General features: G+C 39.8%; 3 protein-coding genes and 1 long non-coding RNA gene across 4 annotated transcripts in view; 2 read left to right on the top strand and 2 right to left on the bottom strand.

Annotated features, from left to right (window-relative positions):
* Positions 1 to 837: 837 nt before the first annotated feature.
* LOC117458128 (uncharacterized) lies at positions 838 to 7433 on the top strand. The gene is made up of 2 exons (XR_004553406.2): positions 838 to 1131; positions 6852 to 7433. It is a non-coding gene; the product is annotated as an uncharacterized lncRNA (long non-coding RNA).
* Positions 7434 to 9657: 2224 nt separating this feature from the next.
* On the top strand, positions 9658 to 10464 carry LOC117458180 (trafficking regulator of GLUT4 1-like). Its single transcript, XM_034098480.2, has 3 exons — positions 9658 to 10061; positions 10229 to 10355; positions 10440 to 10464. The coding sequence occupies exons 1-3, from the start codon at positions 9660 to 9662 to the stop codon at positions 10451 to 10453; spliced, it is 543 nt and encodes a 180-aa protein (XP_033954371.1). The 5' UTR covers positions 9658 to 9659; the 3' UTR covers positions 10454 to 10464.
* Positions 10465 to 11287: 823 nt separating this feature from the next.
* On the bottom strand, positions 11288 to 20095 carry LOC117459112 (Golgi SNAP receptor complex member 1-like). The gene is made up of 9 exons (XM_034099972.2): positions 20012 to 20095; positions 18019 to 18145; positions 17778 to 17853; positions 17257 to 17364; positions 17039 to 17130; positions 15443 to 15517; positions 12299 to 12328; positions 11989 to 12071; positions 11288 to 11751 (listed from the first exon to the last, which is right to left on the bottom strand). The coding sequence occupies exons 1-9, from the start codon at positions 20049 to 20051 to the stop codon at positions 11627 to 11629; spliced, it is 756 nt and encodes a 251-aa protein (XP_033955863.1). The 5' UTR covers positions 20052 to 20095; the 3' UTR covers positions 11288 to 11626.
* A 1674-nt stretch (positions 20096 to 21769) lies between these two features.
* The window catches only part of LOC117458929 (beta-crystallin A1-like), a 1116-nt gene continuing 1065 nt past the window's right edge, over positions 21770 to 21820 (bottom strand). Inside the window, exon 5 of the mRNA XM_034099678.1 lies at positions 21770 to 21820. This exon is cut by the window's right edge and continues 97 nt beyond it. Within this exon, the coding sequence (XP_033955569.1) occupies positions 21770 to 21820 (51 nt within the window).

Raw genomic sequence — 21820 nt, 5'->3', positions numbered from 1 at the left:
TGGTCTTGTGAGGATTTGCTGTGTGTGCCATGGATGTATAATAAGAACGGTGTGTGCTCAGTGTGTCAGGTGACAGTAAGGAAGCAGCTTCTCAAAGTGCAGCAACCTTAAAGCTGCAGGAGCACAGGTTCACAGGAGAGAGGGAGACATTAGAAAGGAAACTGACCCCACCGTCCTCATTGTGAGAGTGTCTGAGAGAGTTAATCTTGACGTGCTGATGTCTGTGGAGGCCACGTAGATAATGTCTGCTGTGACAGGTTTAAATGAAACCGTTACAGCTTCTCTGACAAAAAACTCATCCTGAATATTTTTTACTTTGACATAACATGATTTAATTCTTTCCAACATGGCTAGATGTATCTACTTTGAGGACCAATGCACCCATAAACGGCAGAAATGAATAAAACACATACATTTATTAAGCATTTAGCACACCACCAATGAAAGCCTTAAAACTAGTTTTGACATGTTTTTCTGCCACTAGGATACATTTAACTGCTATTTCTTTTTATGTATGACCAGCTGCAACTGTACATTCAATTCGATTACGTGTGTATAATTAGTGTATTGTAGTATTACAGGTCTACCTGCATTTAAATGACAATAAAACTCGCTTTACGTCTTTATGTGCGTGATGTATTACTAACAGGGCAATCTGCTGCTTCATGGGCGTGTACACGTCAGATTCGTGCACATTCTGACGTCCGTTTCTCCTGGCTGCTACGTCATTACGCTGCCAGCTGATCAGAGCTGGAAAGCCGGGTGTGTGTGCGCGTGTGAGAGAGAGAGAGAGAGAGAGAGAGAAAAGAGAGAGATAGAGAAAGAGAGAGAGAAAAGAGAGAGAGAGGGAGTTGTGTAAAAGGGGCTGAAGTCCTGCGCCTCGTCCTCCACTGCGCTGCATGGAAAAGTAGGCTCAACACCAGCAGATATATAAACGCTGCCAACCCGTTTTATATCGTGGAGGTAAAACAGGCAGAGAGACAGCGACACACCCTCCTGGAGCTCCGGGACTCCGCCGAAGCAGAGGGCGAGGCCGGCTGAACTCCACCCGACCGTGCGGAGAGTTTGTCCGGGCAGCAGAGCCAGAGCCAGAGCCAGGGCCGGTGGTCAAGGTGGGGCGTGTTTCTGACTGTGAGTCTGTCTGTGTTTCTGCTACCTAAATGCTTCTTCCTGTCAGCCAGATTTAGCGTGTGGCGACTTCATGACCCACTTTGCGTTTAAAAGAGAACTGGGAAACCATTCCTTAACCTTTTTAAAGTAAGATTCACCTCTCAAGGTCTGATTTCTGATTCCCAGCGGCAGCTTTCTGCACACATTTTCCGTCGTAGGATCGTCGAGGATATAGGTTTGATGTTATAGGAGTTCTGGCTGAAGGCCTGTATGTGTGTCATGTGGATCATATCGTCCAGGCCCACTGACACAGATAATTGGCACCCTAAAAATGTGAATCCAAGCTCCTGCACAGTAGCTTAATCCACTTTTGTAGGTCTCGTTAAAGTGTTGCATATATTAAATCTGCATCAGCAGGAAAAGGGCTGCTGAAAAAAAAGTCAGAATTATGTCCAAATTAACCAAAGATTGAACAGAAAAGCCAACTAAAGTACATAGACATCATGTTATCAGTGCTAAAGATTTACAAATGTGACTTTATATGATGTTTAAGCCTAATATGTGTCAACTTGTACTCAAGCCTCAAGAGTATTCATTTTGTCATTTGTAAGCATTTAACTGTCGAATGTAGGATTTATAGGCTATAACAGGCTGGGATGTCTGCATTTATGTCATCTAAACCTGTCAAAAGAAAGCCAATTCAAATGTGCAGGCCAAGGAAAAAGCCTAAGTATAGGATAGTTAAACATCTGGAAGATAACTACTGCCGAGTCATTGCACCAGCAGTCACCTGGAAGATCTGTCTTCAAGTGAAAGACATAAAGTGTATTTCTGTAGATTTTAAGGACCAGTAAAACACTTTAAAGCTGATGACGTAACATGACAAACTATTTAGGCCTCCAAATCTCACCTACATTTATATACTATTCTTTATGGTGGTTTACATTTCTATAAAACGTTTTAAAAGCAAAGTGCATTACTGTATGAGCAGTCTTTTTATGGGAGGGGAAAGCTTACGGTAGTGTAGCCTACATCGATGGAGCCTGTCTTACATAATTGTGCAGCCATAGTTCAGTGTGCCGGTAGGAATGCGCAATAGGCTGTGTCACGAGCTGCTTTTGTGCCATTGCAACCCGGAGTGTGACATAAGCCACCCTGTCAATGAGGATCACATTCACAAGGTGATTACAGGGTGTCAGTTAAACAGCAACTCATGGAGCAACATGGGTTGTTCGCAGGGAAAAAGCAACCTTCCCTTTTTTTTTTTTGCCTACATTTGCAGAAGTGAAGCCATCTTGCTCAACTTGGGCTACACCCTTCATTCCTATCGCGTGCCTCGTCAATGGAGGATGGGGCAAGAAGGGATGTGTTTATGTAGGTTCATTTAGAAGAAAAAGCAATCCAGTTCTTTCAAACAAAATGGCACAGACTGCCTGAGGACAGGGTTACAGGCCTCATACCGCACATAGCCATCTCCCAGGGCGTCATGAATTCCAAATGGCATTCAGTTTTTCCTCTAAGCAAGTAAAGCAACCCGCACCCTTTATTTGTACTGATCTCAGGGTTAAAGTCAGATAGCCTTTAAAGTCCTGTAAACAGCCAGCAGCAGAGCACAAGAAGAGGCTCTGCACTATGACCAGTGTGTTACCAAAGCCACCGCCCTTTCCCTGTCTTTGTCCCAATTCCCAGCCCCAAAATGATCAGTCTATACTGCAGTGAACTCTCGCCAACCGGGCCACACCCACAGGAGAGGAATGCACCTGGAGTAATATATGTAATAAAACATTTCTTTATGCAACTCTTTTTATTTCATTTTAAAGGTCTATACATATTTTCTCATGCAGATTTATCGTTGACGGTCAGCCCACGATGGCTGATATCATCACCCAACGTAGGACGAGTCTCGCACAGTATGATCACGACCCCAATATGAATAGGTCAAATGAATGGGCTTGCATTATGGAAGGACGGCTGACCCACTCTTTACCATACCGCCATTCTTCTTACTTTGAAAGAAGGCTTCTTCCTGTTAGCATTTTATTATTTATCTTTTTCCATATTATTCATGCTCTCTCATCTTAATAAATCCTCATTTTAACAGTAGTTCCTCCTTGAAAATGGTTCCCTCACAGCCTCCTGTTTACACACAGCCTCCAGTGTGTCTTCCCCCTGTCCTCCCAGTTGTTGCAGGGAATGCAAGTCCCAGATAAGCTCAGTCTTTTGTGTATTAGATTGTGTTATCTCTTTTACACCGTTGCACCGTGTATGAAAGGCCTGTCTCAAGGCCTTACACACTGGCCGTCATGTGGCTCAGTCTGACTCCCTCGCTCGGATAAAGCCAAAGAGAGGAGTGTGGGAGAGTAGGAGAAAAAGGCGGAGGTGAGGGTGAACCTGACGGTGAAGCCACGTCTGCCTCGTCCGGTGCAGACCAGATGTAGACGGGTAGATCGAGAGAGGGATGGAAAAGGAGGAGTGTGCGAGGCCACAGCAGCCGGATGGAATTTCTAACATACGCAGCTGGAATGTGAGGAATGCAGGACAGTCTGATCCGACCGAGAGAGAGGAGGGTGGAGAGGAAAGACAAGTCAGGAAAGACACAAAAAGAAGAGAAATGAGAAAAAGTGGCGCAGCTAAAGAGTCAGGGGTCAACACTGCACGTCTTTGTGAGTGTAAAGATACAGAGTCACTGTTTGTGGAAGGAGAGGCACGCTATGGAACAAATAACTTTATTCAGTTAGAGGTTGTGGCAGCCATAGTTGAGTTATGTGTGTGTGTGGCCCGAGGACTTGTACTGAACGTCCTCCTCCCTGACTTCATTCAGACCAACCCTGCTGAGGAGCGTGTGTGCAGCCTGTGTGGGGGAGGAGGGTGGTGAGTCCCTTTTTTATGATACTGACGAATGATAGCCTTATTCTGCAATGTAAGCGGAAAATAATTTGTTTAATCAGTTAATTGTATATGTCATGACCATGGCCTGACAAATTATTGTCCAATAATTTGGCTTATGACCAAATAACAACCAAACTTTTATTAACCTTTTACCTCAGCTCTAGTTTGTGTTTAGTGGGATCTAGCAAATGTTAGCATGCTAACATTCTCATTCTTTACTTTAGCATTTAGCTTATAGCATAGCTGTGTCTAAGACAGCCCCACAGAGATGCCAGCATGACTAGACTCTCGAGTGAATTCAGAAAATGAATTGTGTCCTTTTGTGGCAGATAAACACAAATACACAAAAAACCTGTGACTATCAAAGCAACCACAAAGAGTGAAATATTCTCATGTGCTGCCACCAACAGCATCTTGGTGCTCCTATGCTATTCAGACATATTAAGTAATATTCAGAGAGTTGGTGCATAATTGTCCCTTTTCTATGCAAATGAGCCTCATTGCAAAACAGTACAAGCACAAAGATCAGGGCTTATAGCCATGTATCTATCTTTTGTGAATTGGACCTTGAGACAGGGAGATAGCAGGTGCAAACCATGCGCCATCCATTTTCATTTAATTTCAAACCTTTATTTATCCAGATGTATCCCATTGTATCATTGAACTCTTTTTCAAGGGAGACCTGCTCAAGTAGGTTCCACATGAAACATGGTGCTCTCAGCAGGCGAAATCCATTTGTAAATGTACCTTTTTAAAACTCATGACTGGACTCTTTTAGAGGCACAGAAAGACATGTAATACTCTTTATATTATGCATTTAAATATTTGTAAACAATTTTATAATTCAAGGTAATTAATATGTAGGCCTATACATTTGATTGATTATACATGTGCACTGCGACAGAAATTTGAGGCATTTCGCTGTGCGCACTGGGCGACCAACTATCAGAAAGCGGCTCAAAGTGCATGCCAACAGCCACGTTTAAGTGCCAGTTTAAGTATGATTAATCTTACATAAAAACTTAACTTATGAAAAAAGGTGCGTTACATCAGTAAAGCAGCAAACATGCACAGAGGCCCTGAAGAAGTGGAGCCTTTACAAGTTAATAGGCTGGTTTTAAAAAGACCCTATAAGAGTTAAAAGCACATTCTGCTAACAAGACGCCTGAAAGAAGATATAGGAAGGAACATAACCGCAACCTTCTGTGAGACAAATGGGCGCCATTTTGTAGTCCAGTAATCAGTTACCGGTACTTGAGCCATAATTAGAACAGCTGATTTGAAAAAGATGTCTAAGATCTTTGATGGGGAAACAAATCTGCCACAGCATTTGCAGATTTCTTAAAGTGGTTTTAAGACATAAAAGAGTGGTAAACTTTCTTAAGTGTTCATTAGTCACAAGTTACGACAGGCCTCTGCTTGCTGACTGACATTTGTCACGTAGATACATTTCCCAGAAGGTGAAGGAAGATCTTATTAGTGTTTTCCCATGTAACTATGCAGAAGCCATATTGATCAGTTATGTCTGAAGAAAGATGACTCCCTGGCCCTCTTTGGATGTTTCTAACGTTTAAATCTAAACAAAAAGCGAGATAAAAGGAATTTGTCCCTGCAGCGAGGTCTGTAAAATGTTCATAGGTCTGGTTGATTGCCCCCCCCCCCCCCTGCTGTGCACAGTCTAAAGGCCGCGGGCCACTGAAATACCTGAGATTATAGATTATTCTGGTTCTCCTTACTGCAGGAATGTACAGCATATGTTACTCATCGTCAACCAAAAAAGTGGAGCAACTCCTCAAGACCCCCACAATATATTCTCTGAAGAAAAGCACAGTCTGCTTTAGCTTATTGGGATTTTCCCTATATGTTGCTATAGACACTGAGTTTGTAAAACTACATATGCAACGGCCTGTATCAGTGGGCCATAGGCTTCATTACTGTTGTGATTCAGTGAAAAGAATATGATCGAAGACGGTTAGATAAACACTCAAAGGGTATGAAAAGCACACATTTGCAATAGCTGTGAAACATTCATGCATTCACACGCGTCCTAAAAGCTCTACCTCCATGCCAAGCTGCTGGTCACGACTAAAAAAGACAAAAAACAACGAATATTAAGTTTACAGTCATGCTCGAAGCTCTGCGAGGCTGTAATGGACAGTGGTGCTTTAAGCTAAATGCTAGTAAACATAAAGTGGCTTTAATTTTGAAACTATTAATCTTGCATATTTAATTGTATCTTTGTGATCAGGTCCATTTTAATTTCAGAAGGATTCACGGCCTAAAACAGAACTGCAGAACACATCACAAACTTCAGATTAAACCGTTTTTAAAGTAAATATACTGTACTTAGTCTACCTTTTCACATGTGAGCTTGCAATGAAGTAAAACGACTCTACAAAGTGTGGCAACATGTAGAGAACAAAGATTAGGTGTAGCTTCAGACACCCGAACATTAACTTAAATTAAAAGAGGCAAATGGATCTCTGCTTTCATGTAGAGGCTGTGTACTCCTCTTCATCACCTCTCTTATTTTGTGTAACCACGGAAACTGAAAAAAGAGGCCAGCCTGTGCTTTTGAGCATCATAACGAAGAATATTTAAGAATTGATTGTGGCATCGCTCGTTTGCAGAGCCAAGCAGCTGATGCGTGTATCCCTCCTGGTAATCGGAAGCATGATATCATGTGCATCTTCCTCGTCCTTCGTTCATCTCCGCTCATTTCACCCACTTACTCACAGCTGATCGCACACGGTTCCACTGTACGAGTGCGACTGGCTGCAGGCCACCGCATACCCACGCTACTGCAGCAGTTCAGAGGAGAAGCTAAAATGTTCTCTTCTTTTTCTCTGCAGGAATATGTGCACCTCAAACAGACGAGGGAAGGAGAAGGAGTCGCGATCTGTGCCTTTTTGTTTTTAAATCGAGGCTGTCCTTCAACCCAACAACTATCACGCTCTCTGGCTGACTCCCAGCTCCCCCTCACCCCTGGCCCCTAATGGCTGACACACAGCAGTTCTTCACTGGCAAGCTTTATGTTCCTGTACACATGCTAAAGCTGCCAGCTGAAGAACTGCTCTGGTCTGCCCTGCCCCGGATGAATCAAGAAGAGGAAGCGGACGGGGGTTGCTGGGAAGAGGACAGAGGAAGGCGGTGTTTCTGTTTCACACGCTCAGCAGGCAGACTGGACGTAATAACTATAGAGATTTTATCCAACATGTTTATAATCCTGTGTTTATCACATATGTTTTATTTCAATTGACGTAATATAGAATGTTTATTTTCCATATTTTTCCTAACCAACAGTGTTTATAGTCTGTTATATTTTTACATTTAATTCAACACAGAATTATTCACTTTTAGTCTTTTTTTTCAAAAACCTGCCCATATTGTGTATGATGTACGTGTTTTTTTAAATAAAGGAATATTTTCTCAGACTTAAGTTTGATTGTTGTCTACTACTGCACACTATGAACAACGCATTCCAGCACTCAAGGCTCTCCTGTCATAAATAACCCACTCAAATGGAACCAATTAATGTGTCACTCTATTCCTTTTAACTTGCAGTTCCTGGTGATCCCATTAAAGCAGAGCAAGAAAAGTCAAGAGTAAATTGAATTGCTCTTTAAATGTAAAAACCGTCGTCAGATGTTCTATAACTTCTGAAAGTGGTGTTGATCCTCACTTTACACATTAGTTTCTCATGTCAACAAGCTGAGATTTAGGACTTAATTCATTTAGATTGTTTTTACATATTAAATGTGAGACCAGAGAGAATAATTATTATATAACGGCTGTCCTCCATCACCCTTTGCTTCAAGGGATTCCTTCTTAAACTACAATCTTTGACGGACAGGAGGTAAGGAGAGTACTTTAAAAAATAATATTCAGAACTGCAAAGATTCAATTAAATCTAGTAAATGTATTTCACAAAAGCACCAGGTTAATATAGTAAACTAAATTGGTTTAATTAAAATATTGTTTTTGTTTAAATTCTCTGTCCTGTCTAAACACCATCCTTTATGTTAAATGTAGTGCTTGTAATTTTCAAAAGTGCACAGAGAATCCAGAAAGGTTCTCGACAGATTTGATGGAGCTTTGTTGGTTTGCACTAATACAAATCTAAATACATTTCAACACTAATCAGTCAGAAGTATAAATATTAAATGTAGACGGATTATTAGGAAATTACAATGACAGATATTTGTTCATTGAAAGATTATCTGAAATTGGAGTGTTGAGGCACATTTAAACTAGTGTCTTGGTGGAGTTTCCCTACATCACCACTAGATGGCATAATTCGCAAAACTGAAGATAAAACATGATGGGTACAGTACAGTTATGGTGTAGAGATAAACACTACATGATGGACAAATAAAACTGTCATGTAAAAATATTTGAATAGGTTTTGGAACATGTGTTCAGATTGTGTGTTAATAAGGTACTTGACTATTATCAGTATAAAAGAGTGTTCATTATTAAGAATATACTGATTGCTATTAGCTGGCAAAACATCACTTGATATATAATTATTGAAACTGATACATTAATCTGTAGCTTCAATTATGTTGAGTAATTAAATAACCTGCAAAGTTTAATCGATGTATAATGTTGGAATAACTAAATGTATTGACTTAACTCAAATTTACACATGTTTAGTTAATTACAACTATTACTTCACAAAATGTGAGGTAAATATATTATTATATTTTTTCCTACATTAAGTTACTAATTCCTTTACAGAATAATACAGATATAATTCACTTTGATACACGAAGTATATTTGGCTAGTATATTCCTTTTGAAATGCAGGACTTGAAATGTTCTCTCAGTGCTGCTTCTCCTCCACTGATATTGAAATCTTTATCTAAAAAAGAGCTGAGAGATACATTTAGTGAAGAAACAGTAGGTAAGAAAGAAGGATTACACATACATAAAGTAAGAGTATGAGGTTAACCAATACATTGTGGTCATGTGTGGGGGTCGTTAACATCAACAGAAAGGAGGGTCCTGTACATTTGAAATACCTGAGACAAGTTAAACGAAGTCAATTGGCAGAATATACCTTAACATGAAGACCTGAGTCAGCAGGGCGTGCTTGTGTTTCACAGGATCCACCTCACACTCTGTTCATCTCGCTCTGCCTCTGCGCCGCGTCCCGCATGCTGATGCTGATCCAGCTCAAGCTCGCTTCGCGCGTAAATGGAAAGCTTTTACGCAGCGCGCGTGTTCTATTCAAACGATGTTTAATTGATGTTTTTGCATTGTCACAAGCCTCGCCTGGAGCATAAGTAGGCCTCAGACACTCGGGGTGCGCTGTGGAGATGTAAGGGATGCGGTAATACCTCACTACATAATCTAAAAGAGGAGGGGAGGGGGGGGGGGGGGGTAAAAAAGCAAGGCGCGCCTCCGGACGCTCACCGCCAACTAAACGTGAGAGGGACTCATACAACTATAACATCTCGCTCTGCAATAAGAATTATTGATGGAGTTAGACTGCTTCATTCAGTAGGTTGCCTTCAATATATTAGACTTTATCATGTTGTAATATTTAATCTAATGAGCCCTAATGGAGAATATTTGAAGGACGACTCCTCAGCATCTCCAGCCACAGGACAGCGCCTCGGTGAGACAAAGACTTGGAGACTTATTATCTTTCAGTGATGGCTATCAACACGGACGCAGCCTTTGGGAAAAGCGCCCTTGGCGAGAGGGAAGATTCCAATCCCACCAACTTCCAGGACACAGAGAAGCTCCTGAGCACCGGGAACACCAAGCCCTCCGGGCAGAGCAACATCAACCCGTCCGACTCCTTCTCCCTCAACATCAGAGGCAGCGTCCGGTCCCTGGATGCGGACCAGAACGGGCACAGATCCCCGCTGAAGTCGGGCTCCATCGGGCATCTGGTGCCCCCTCCCAAGTCCCTGTCCCGGCTCAGCCTGGGCCCGCTGCCCTCCCCGGTGCCGCCCGGGTCCGCACCCCCGACCTACTTCTGGCTCGCCGTGCTGTCCTGTTTCTGCCCCGCCCCGCCGCTCAACATATGTGCCTTGTGGTATGCACATGTGGTGAGTGACATTTACAATTTACTTCAAAATATCACAATGTAGAGGAATATATGTCTGTGTTGCAGATGTTTGGGTTTATTCCTTATACAATTTCCAACACTACAAGTGATTTTTCCTTCTGTTGAGTTTAAATAATTAATTACTCTCTTCCTTTCCTTTTCCATTAGTCGCAGTCTGTTCTCCATACAGGAGATTTAGAAGGAGCAAGGAAGTATGGGCGCCTGTCTATGCTGCTCAGCTGTCTGGCGATACTGCTGGGTGTGGCTGTCATCATCCTCATAGCAGTTAAATTAGGTATGGAAGAAATACATTCTTCAAAAGGCTGTAAATGAATGTAAAATGTAAATGTCTTCATTTCTACTTTTCTCTGATTCTCAGAGCACCAGCATTAAACTGTGGGATGGACGGAGTCACGTTTAACTTCATCTGATCTCACATTTGCACAGAGGAGTGGAGGAGGAAGAACGTTTTGAAAAAATTGAAAAAGCACAAAATCTGTTGAAAACATGCTGAAGAGACTCTTATGTAAAACATATTGCTTTTCCTGCTATGGATGAGAGAAATAAGAAGGAAAGAAGTCGCAGGCTGTTTCACTCATGTCTCAAAAGTAACCCACAAACTCAGGAACAAAGTGAGGAAAACGAGCGCTGCACACAGTTAGTGTCGTCGGATCATCAGACTGCACATGTTGTGGAGAAAGTGTAACTGCTCCTGGTCCAAACTACTGGTGCACTGAAGAACTTTATAACTGAATTTGCTTATTAAAAAAAGGAATTGTTAAATAAGACTAAAGAAGAAGATACCATGTGTTAACAAAAGTAACACATAAGAGTTGGATGCAATGTAAAGATAAAAAACACACCCTCTTGAGGTCAAAACAAAAGGCATCAGTGCACCTCTAGTTTGTAACTGCCTGCCTTGTTTCTCTTAACATTTGCAACAAAGTACGGTCCAACTGTGGGAGGATGTATATACTGATTTCATACACTGTTTACATGCAACTAATGTACGTTAACGCCCTGCTGCAGCCATAGTGTGATACCTTGCTTTGCGTGCTACTATGATAAACTGATGCCTACACTTCTTTACGTTTACAATATACTGCAAGATATGAATGGGGCTGCTCTCCCTGTATGCACTGTTATTGGCACTGATGTTTATACATTTATACTGTATGACTGGTTAACTGTGCATGTCGGAAATAAACTTGAATGAGCATGACAAACTTGAAAGTGAGCTCATCACCTTTATTTTACAAGTGCCGCCAATACTTTATAAAGAAGTATGACGTTAACAGTACACAAGGTAAAATAGGACTTCATACATTTATAAAGAGTTACAATTACAACAGGATATAAGCAGCAATATATATATCTTCCAAGATGGCATTTTTTTCATCATTTCAAAAATAAATAAACTCTGAGAGTTGAACAATTTCAATTAAGACTTGTTAAACTGATGCTTAAGCGTAGGAAATAGCAATATGAAAACATTTAAAATGCCTCAAAATGCAATGAATCTTTTTTTTCTTTAAGAAAGCGATGGTCCGTCAGCAGATCAGCGAATCAGTGGAAAGTGTAGAGCAACAGGAGGATGGTGCAGACGCCGATCACCCCGCCTAGAATTAAAGAGTCCCGCCTCTTGCGCAAATTTATCTTCTGGATGAGACTGTTGATGGTGGGGAAGCGATCTGAGGGGCGGGGAAGTGTGGTGAAGGAAAATAATTCAGTTCAAACTCAGCCTGTCCTTTCTCGCAGTAAGTTAGAGACAGTAAAGCAGCAGGGAAAAACAACAGCGCTGATCCCAACACAAATAGGAGTAAATGGAGCTTAATGGTGTGAGTCATATCAGCTTAAGATAGAAAACTAAGTAAAGAACGTCAGGTGAAAGAAAACTAAGACACATGATCGAAATGATTAAAGGATACTGGCCAAAGTTGTGACCCTGGTTTGAATGGACTTAAACATCCCACGCTGAAATGTGATGTTCTCTTTGGTAGCCATGGCGATACTGGTAGGAACGAGAAGAAAAAACGAGGGATTAGTTGATTGGAAAAGATGCACACATCCGTCTTCACAGCATCACCGAGTAATGTTTCAGCTCAGCTAAAAAGAAGGCAGGCAGGATTGGTCTGCTCTAATAGACCTGAATGTGTATGCGTGCGTGCGTGCGTGTGTGTGTGTGTGTAAATTGAGTGAGTGAATGAAGAAAGAGAAGGGAGGAACAATACATCTTACCTTATTGCATTGTCAATAAGACTATCTGAGCTGTAAACAGAAAAAAAGAAGAGATCAAAAAGAGAAAAGTCAGATCAAATCGACTCAAAAAAGGTTATTTTATAGTTATATAGACACGAGAACCATACCTAAAACCAAATAAATACTTCCACAATTGCATGAATCCTTTGCCGTCCATCACTTTAAAACAAAACGTTCTTTATGTATTATATAAAATATCTCCTGGTTTTAGAGTCAGGAAACAGGATGCAGGGAAAGCCCGTGCTACAGTATGAAACCACACAGCTCTTAGAGTCTATTATCATAAAAGGAGCACTTCCTGCGAGACTGGGAGAAAAGTGCTGGTTAATGGAGGCTTTTTGGGAAAGTCAGAATGTGATTGGTAAAATACAAGCTTCCATCCAAGCTGAAGCCAATTCATCTCAATTATATAACAACGTTTGCATTCATTAGCATTGTGTCTCACAGTTAACACATTTGGAGAAGAATTTAGATTTCCGTGAAGTAAACTACAAAACTTGACATGTAAGTACACTTGACTAAATGAGAATAATAAAAGGGATACACAGAGCCCACACCACAGGCGGACTCTGAATGATGACTGTATATCCACAAACCCTCTCTGAATGACCTTCAAGCCATCAGAGAAATAAACTGAATGATGACATATTAAAATGCAATGAACACACAGACGGTAACCTGATCTGGTGTTATTTGTTTTAGGTGCGCACAGCGGAGCGGACACTGAACTCACATAGGAGGTTTACATCAGCGGCCATTAGCTGCTGGGATAAGTGACGGGGAGAAAAATGAAGTGTTCAGTCAGAGCCGAGCCGACCATATAAGGTCAACGGCGTGCATCCTGGCCGACTCCACTGGAGACCGAAAATCAATACTGCGCTTCATACTTCCTCCTCATCTATCCGTCCATCTCTCCCACTATCTGTCTGATGCTCTCCTACGCTTTCTATTCTCTGCAGATTGCCTTCTTTGGGCTCCTTCATCTTCTCTCTCTTTACAAGCGACTACTGATCTACAAGAAACTACTTCACAAAGTGGTCTGATCACCGGTTTGTAAAACCTGCTTTGAACGCACCTGCCTTGTTTGACGGTGACACTTTTGCAACGGTTCGAGGTTTAAAGCTTCAAAACTCAGTTGAGAAAAAAACCTGTCGAGTGTGGCAGTAGGCTGGAGGCTTGCCTTTGTTGTTCTGTACATGACAGCAAGGCAGCAGAGTTACAAACAAAATAAACTACTAAATGCATTTACATTATATCGACAAAACAAAACCTGTACGTCATAAAACATTTATCTTAATAACTGTACATCAACAAATTATCTTAAATAAAATAACAATCTATTATTGAAATTGATTGTTCTTGATCGCCTGGTTAAAAGCATAGGGATGTGTAAAGGTTTAAACATGGTTGCTCTGACAACAATTACATTTAGGTGGGAAACCATTCTGTCCTGTCCTTAGGGTTTAAACTTTTAGTTTTTGATATTTAGTCAAGACTATTATAATTATTTAACTGAAAACACACCAGCACAACAACACATATATTTCTGTTGTTGGCAATCAGGGAAAGACAGGTGTTGAGACAACGTTTAATTAGGACAGGGCAATATGATTAAATTCACATTTGATATTTTTTACCAAATACCAGAATATCCATATCAGGTAGTTGACCATTAATGCTTTCCAGGAATATTTTCACAATAAGAATTTTGAAAAGTAATCAAAATGTGGATTTAATGACAAAGTGGGTAAACGGAAATGATAGAACAGTCCGGTGATTACAGAAAAAGACACCACTTCACTGAAATGCTGCCTTTAAAACCGGGAAACAAAACACAAGGGATACTCTGATATCCAAAATCTAAAGACAACATAAAGTCTCATATCACAACATCGATATATTATTGATATACTGCACAAACCTTGGTTCAATTTCTGCACACAAGTCTTTTCACTGCACATTAATCTGAGTATATAAAGTTATGTTTCTGAAGGGTTTCATAACGTCCTCTTCTCCGATGTCTTTCCTCTCCAGGTGATATCTGAGAAAATATCTCTCTGGGTGGAAAATGTGTGTTTCTGGAACAAACTGAGCACATTGGAGAAAGGAACGACTGCACGGTGACAGCAGGGTTATCTTTCTCTCAGGCTGTGGCCAGTGGGTGGTTTATTTTGAAATCATTACTCATGTTTCAGAGGTTATTACAGCACATATCTGAGCTTGATTTACTGGTTTCAATCTCTTGAAATCCTGTCATTTCAACAGGACCAATCACAGCCAAATGCAGCTTGGCACTGTCAGTAATGTTACTGTTGGTACCAACTCAGGATCAATGGGTTCAGGGAACAGCGTTAACATTAGCCGAGGTAAGAGCACAGACTTACTGGTCACACAGGACTCCGTTTTAATGTGTCCTGTGAGTCTGCTGATAGTTAATGTTAATGCCTCAGCTGTTTATGATCAATGTTGTTGTTTATTTTGCTATTCTATCTTTCTCTCCTTCCTTTTTCAATTCCTTTTTTCTCTTATGGAACTACTCTTTAACTGATCATGAACCACGCAGCTAAAATGTAGGCTTTTTATGAATTTGATATTAAAGAAAGTGTCACCTTTTGTCTTTGTTTTAAGATGAGCGCTGGGAAGGACACTTTGAGCAAAGATACTTTTGTTTGAGCTTCCATTTTAAACTTTTTTTTGTGCACAAAATCTCAATTTCTCTGAAATAATGAGTACACATTGGGTAAAATCAACGTATTTGACAACTTAATCCATCCACCTGGCATGTGGGATACCAACATGCTTAGTAAACAGCATGATTAATACACAGGTGTGCCCCGGGCATATGACAATATAAGCCCACGCTAAAATATGCAGTTTTATCACACAATAAAATGCCCCACATGTCCAGTTTTGGGTAATCATACTCCAAATTCAAACACTTAAATAAAATGGCGGCTACTGTAATAATGAAGGAGGGACAATACATTTATAATAATAATAAATTCGATTTTTACAGGGATTTTCTGGGACACAAAGTCGCTTATATATGATCTTGGCTGTAGCCCTCGGCTCCATGTTCGAATGTGTTTCTAAGTTAAAATGTTTTTTATAGAAATCTCTTACTTTCGTAGATGTTCATGTTCCTTCAGGAAGAGCTCAGTCCTCCTGTTATTCACTCCTGTGCTGCTCTTGTAGGACCTGAGAAAGTCAGAGACGTTGAATGATGATTAAATGATTTCTTTTAAAGTTAAGGCGACACCAAAATGATGATAATTCATCCTGAGGGGGTCAATGAGGGAGTGTAGATCATTTCATGGCAATCTATCCAAAGGATGTTAGGAAACGTTGCTTGAAACCTTGGTCTGAAAACAGAACGACATCAACAAGTTGATCAATATAAATCCAGTTCACACAAAGCAGGCAAGAGTCTTTATATCATATTACTCAGATGTGAAGAGTTGTATTCCTTTGACCCATTAAGCAGCTTGACAGTTGGCTTACAGAAGAAGTAAGAAACAAGTTTCTCCTCCATCTTTACTTCAGCATGCAGCATTATTTCACTCCTATTAACTGATGACTTGATGCTGATTACGTACTTCCTGCGTCAAGGCTTTTAAGTGATTAGCTCTGCTTAACCCACATTTCATCCATCTCTTATTTACATTGTCCCCTCCCTATTTGGACTGAATTCATGATCACTATTTAGATCATCAATTAATCATCCCTTTCCTTTTCTGCTGCCCCCCCCCTCTCTTCACTGTTCCTCCATACAGCTCACCTCCATGAGAATAATTACAATCGACTCCTATCATGGCTGTAATCAGTCAGCATCAGATCAGGGAAGTGTCTCCCCCCTTTCCTCTCTGTGCTGCTCTCACTCTCCTCTCCTGATAAAGCATTTCTCAGGCTGGCCAAATGTAACCACTCTCCCTCCGTTTGGGCTGAATGAAAGCCTTGTGGTTTGATTTACTGTAGAAGGCACTTAGGAAATATATCCCCAGAGAAAGAGAGAGGGATAAAAGATACACAGAGAGAGATGGAGAGAAAGAAGGAGACAATGAGAGGAGGTGCCTCTCATTAGAGGATGAAACGTGATAGAAAGGATGGAAATTATTCAAGGGTGGGGAGATCAACAACAAACTGGACATTTCTGCCTCCTTCTGGTTGAGGGACACACGTCTACAGAGCAGGGGGGAAAGGGAAAGAAGGAAAAGAAGAGATTTGGGATATTTAGGAGAGCCAGATACAAAAATAAATACATGAAATTACATTTAAAGATACAGATACCATACATTTGAATATCCTTTTTTGTTTGGTTTGATTACATCATTAAAAACAACATATGGATTAAGAGCTGTAATGATCAGTTTAATGTATCTGTAAACATTTTTAAATCAATTGATGGTAAAGTTGTTTTCCAAAAATAGTCAAATATTCACTGGTTTTCTTTGTCTCCTACAATTGTAAATGTTTGGACTTTAAAGTTATTTAAATACATCACTTTCACTCTGAGAACGTTCAGGGTAATACTTACAAATACTAGTGCTGATATCACAACAGGATTAGGGTTAGGGAATTAGAGAAAAGCTCATATTTTCAACAGAGCAGAGTAGACTACTTCTTAAGAAAGAAATGAGTCAATGACAGCCACTGAAACAAATACAGGTTATAGCATATATCAAAATATACATTGTATTTTTATTGTCAAAAGGTTCTTACTCAATGTCTCTGTGAACAGAGCCTAGTAGGTCCTCTCGCTCTCGCAAACTGAAGAAGTTGCTTTTGGTTTTGTGGAATTCATGAGTATAGTCCTGTGGGATGAAACAAAATAAAAAATAAAAACAAAGATACATTTAAAAGATATTTACATGTGCAGCTGAAACACTTTTCAACCTCAGAAAATACCAAATACAAATAAGTGAAGTAATGGCATTTACCTGTAGGATGTCTCTGTGTCTCTGTAAGGTGTGCATCAGGGCTGCGTTATGCGATACAACTCCTGGAGTATTTGTGTACTCGGCCATCTTGTCATTGACTGCTGAAAGCTGCAAAACAAAAAGGATAACAATAAATGCAAGGAGACATTAAAACATACACTTTTGGTAGTAAGCGATCTTAAACGTCTCAGTAGTATTTGAATTCCTTGGAAAAATTCAAAATAGAGAATACGAAAGTGAAATTAATTTCAAAGTAAACACGAATGTATAATAATATGCATAAACCTCAATTCTAATCTAGTTTGTAATTGAAATATAAACTGTAGTGCTTGCAGGACATACAATCACAGGATGACACAATCAGATTTGGCTGATTTTTTATGTAAACAAATATTGTTAATAATGAAATTCCCTTAAATATTTTCGGCATTACATCGACTCTGTCCCCTGGGCTTGAGCCTGTATGGCTGCTTCTGGAGAGGACCCTATATCCCATCATATATATGTGATATTTCACTTACATTGGCCAATTGCTGCTCCAGCTCAGTTGTCATGGCCACGAGCATATTGTCTTGAGATGAGTCGACAGAACCAGTCCTGATTCAAGGGAAAAAAAGAAAGGATAATAAAGTACTAGTTCAAGTACAATAAAAACATTCTGTCATACAAACTATAACTATAAAAACTCAGTTAATTTCTATATCCAAGCTTAGTAAAGAGTACATTCACATTGCTAACGTAAAATTTGTTTTGTCAGTCGACCTGCTGTCTCTCGTCCTCTGGTCCTTGCTGCTGCTGCTGCTGCTGCTGTAGCTGGTGCAGAGTTTACTGAAGGACACCAGCTTGAGATCCAGCTCATTCTCCAGCTGTCTGGCCTGTTTACGCAAATCTGGGTGAATAAACAGAAAAAACACTCAAGAAAAACATCTTTTGATGGAATAAGACATTTCATAACTGACCAAAAGTTTCTATTTAAAAATAGAAAAATTGGCAATAGGAAGTGGACAAGATAAGAGGAATTATACAATACACTACAATACAAATATAACATTTGCAACAAAGACATTTAAAAAAGAAAACACTTAATGGTTGTGTTTTTCTTAAGTTGTACTGTAAGACACAAAGTATGTCCGTAACAGATTTCAAAACTTTAGACCCATCAGAACAAATGATGTGGTGTTTGTCTTCATGGTTGTATAGTCTTTACTTTAAAAACGGGATTAAGAAGTACAAAGAAAACAATGCATAATTCAAACTCTTTGTTTTTACTGCTGACGATACTTGAGAAAACATTGAATTAAGTTGTTTTTAAAAATTCTAGCTACTTGTTTCTTTTTGTCTGCAAAGTCGTAGCAAAGGGTCAATGAGCCAAGGTGAGTTAAACAAACCTGTGTAAAATGTAAGCACCTGAAAGGAGTAGCTACATTTAAAACAGCATTTTACTGTTAAAAACTTGAAGAGATGTTTTTATCACTATAAATTAATTTGTAATCAAGCTCTTTAATAATACAAACCAAAAAGGGGACAGTATTTGTGATGTTACAGTACGTATTGCGCCTTCGGAACGTGTGTCGGGTAATCCCCGAAGCTTTTTGTGAAGCTTGTATCGAGGCTTGTATCGTTTTGGACCAGTCACGTCACCGATGACAAACGAAGCCTCGCTGCCTGTCGATACCACGTGACTGCTTCAGGAAGCGATTCAGATCGGTTGAACCGTTGAACCACAACTCTCATAATACGCATGGATGTATAATAAGAACCATATTACTCCTCCTGTACCTGGGCCCGGTGACACGATGGAATTAAAAGAGCTCAGACCCTCACTTATATAGAGGTCGGAACATGTCATAAGTATAAATAGATACAAGCATAAATAAATGTAGGAATAAAAACATGAATAAATAAATGAATAAATACAGGAATAAATATGGTCCAGTGTTTTCAGTGAGATTCGGCATGTGTGCTGTGGCTCAGCTGGAAAGCAGTTGACTCACGACCGCAGGGTCCCTGGTTCAACGACTGAACAATACGTCTTTTTTGTTGTTTATAAAAGCTACAGCTAAATCAGATAATGTAGTTAATAAATGTATTCTTTGATATGGTTTAGCCTTTCTCAGGCTACAACATGGTTACGTTTACGAATATTAGTAAGGAATACAAATCCCTCTTTGAAATGTTTACCAGCCTCCTTAGGCTTTTCAATCACAATCATTCAACTGGAATAAAAACAATATTGTTAACATGAAAATATGATTAAATGTTCGTTGTTTAGAGTTATTCTAAGGCTTTACTCATTGGGAACTCGGTATGAGAGAGCACACTGTTGAGATGTCCAATCTGCCTGTTGTACACACTTTGACCAACAGGGGGGTTTGTGTTCAAATGAAGCCCATGATGAAGCCTCATGAGATGAAGCCTTTTGCGAACCAATTGGCTAGAAAGCTTCAAAGCTTCATAAGGCTTCATTTCGCCATCACTAGACAGTATCAACAAAGCTAACAATGAAATTATTGTATTAAACGTATAGAGTAAAAAAGCAACTTACAGAGCTTAATAACGTAAACTGTTAAAGTTCGGCGCAACAAGCTAACAGGTTGACGTTAGCCTAAAACAGCTGAAGATATTCCTTTTCGGCAACGTTTATTATCTTAACATCTCACGGAACATGTTAAATGTGTCTGACCTTATTCGGTAAAACAATAACAGATGTACATTTGCACAGTTTTTATAAATTAGATGCTGAAACACAATGTACCTTCCCAGTAGTTGCTGCTGGTCGCCATGTTTGTTGACATGTCACCATCAGCCGCCAAGATGAACCAACTGTCGCAAATTATAATTTGAGCCACAGCGTCCTCTGCTGGATTCCGGCTGCAAGTGAACCATATACTGAACCAAATCAATATCTCTCATCATTATATCATCCCGAGGGTCAAAATGTGAAACACAACACCAGAGAGGCCTAATAGCCTCATTGCTTAATAATTGAAATACACTCGTCTCTGGACAACAACACCGTTGTTTTCCTTGATGTAGCTCCATATCGATGACTGTTCATCTACTAAAGTGGGCTAGTACAAGTAGGCTACCAAAATAAAACCTTCCATTACAAGTAATGGATTCAGATTTCAAAGTCATAACAGAACTTCAATATTATCAGTGAAATGCCCTTATATCAATTAAAGTCAGCAAAACTGAAATGGCAGAACGGCTGATGATTTAATTAAATTGCTTATGCAGCTATACTCAACAGGGCTTTTGTGCAGTTGTTATGCTTTATATGCAGGCTATTTAAGTAGCTTCATTTTGAATTACTTGTAAACTGGTTCTACTCCACTAAATCTCAGAGGAAAAGATTGTGCAGTTAATTCCACTACATTTATGTGACAGATTATAAAAATAAATAAACTAATGAATTATTTGTTTAATAATTCATTATTATTATATCCTTAGTCTTGGTTTCTGTCAATCTTAGTTTATTTTCCTATAGTTCTGGGGCGATGCTTCTGACCATTGAGCTCCCAATTTAAACTGTAATAATGTATTATTTTGTTATTTTTGTTAAATGTATGTCGTTTGTGAAAATGTAACCTTTTCATGTATTTTATTTTAAAATGTCATTGTAAGTTGTTCATTTTAGTTGACATTTTATATATTCTGTGTTAACTTCCCAGCTCTTTGTTGAAGCAATATGATTTGTATTTAAGAAGTGTCATTTTATGGACATTTCCCCAAAATGTTGTCTGACATATTTGGTCATTTTGGATATTTGACACCAAGACCAATTGTATTTAAGTTGCTTACATTTAAACAACCTTCTGACAGATCAGCGAGGTCTAAAGAAATGAATTCTTAACCATATTTCAACAATTTGTAAATGGGATTTACTTAATAAGTTTAAGTTTCGCCGGTTGTAATTTGAGTTTTGCTGCTCACCAGTGGTGTCAAAGTGACACTACATAAAGACAAGACACAGATGATTAAAGTATATCAGTCGTATTGTGAATCTCTCTGTTTCTTTTCTCATTCTCTTTATTCATCGTCTTGAACACATGGCAGTCATGGAAATCACAGTAACAGCAAGACTGGTGATCATGTTGCTGTATAAAACAATGACGATGAAGATGATGATGATGCCATCAATGGTGGAGATGAAAAAAAGCAAAAACTTTGAGGTGTTTTCACCGTTCTGCAGCCAACCTCGGCAGATGTTGCATCTCTTTCAAACTGATTCAGCCTATTCAATCAATTCTGTGATTCCTCTTTTCTGTCTTTCTTACATCTTTCCTCTTTTTGTTGATGTTTCTTTAAAAATGCAAAAGTGCTGTGAACAACTGACACCAGTAAGCACCTGAAGTCCAGCCAGGGATCCTGCTTTGACTAGCCGGACCGACGGGGCCGGGGAGATGGAGGTTGGGGGAGAAAAGTAAGAGAAGGGAGGATGGAAGTGCAGGAGGAAGGAGAAGAGGAAGAGTAGGAGAAGATGAGGAAGTCTGATGGAAATGTTCCCTTCTCAGTGCTGGATCCTCCTGATGGACTGAATCTGGGGAGTCTGGGAGTGGGA

The sequence above is a fragment of the Pseudochaenichthys georgianus genome, chromosome 14, assembly GCF_902827115.2.
Source record: "Pseudochaenichthys georgianus chromosome 14, fPseGeo1.2, whole genome shotgun sequence".
NCBI lineage: Eukaryota > Metazoa > Chordata > Actinopteri > Perciformes > Channichthyidae > Pseudochaenichthys > Pseudochaenichthys georgianus.
This window is presented reverse-complemented; position numbering and strand designations above follow the sequence as displayed.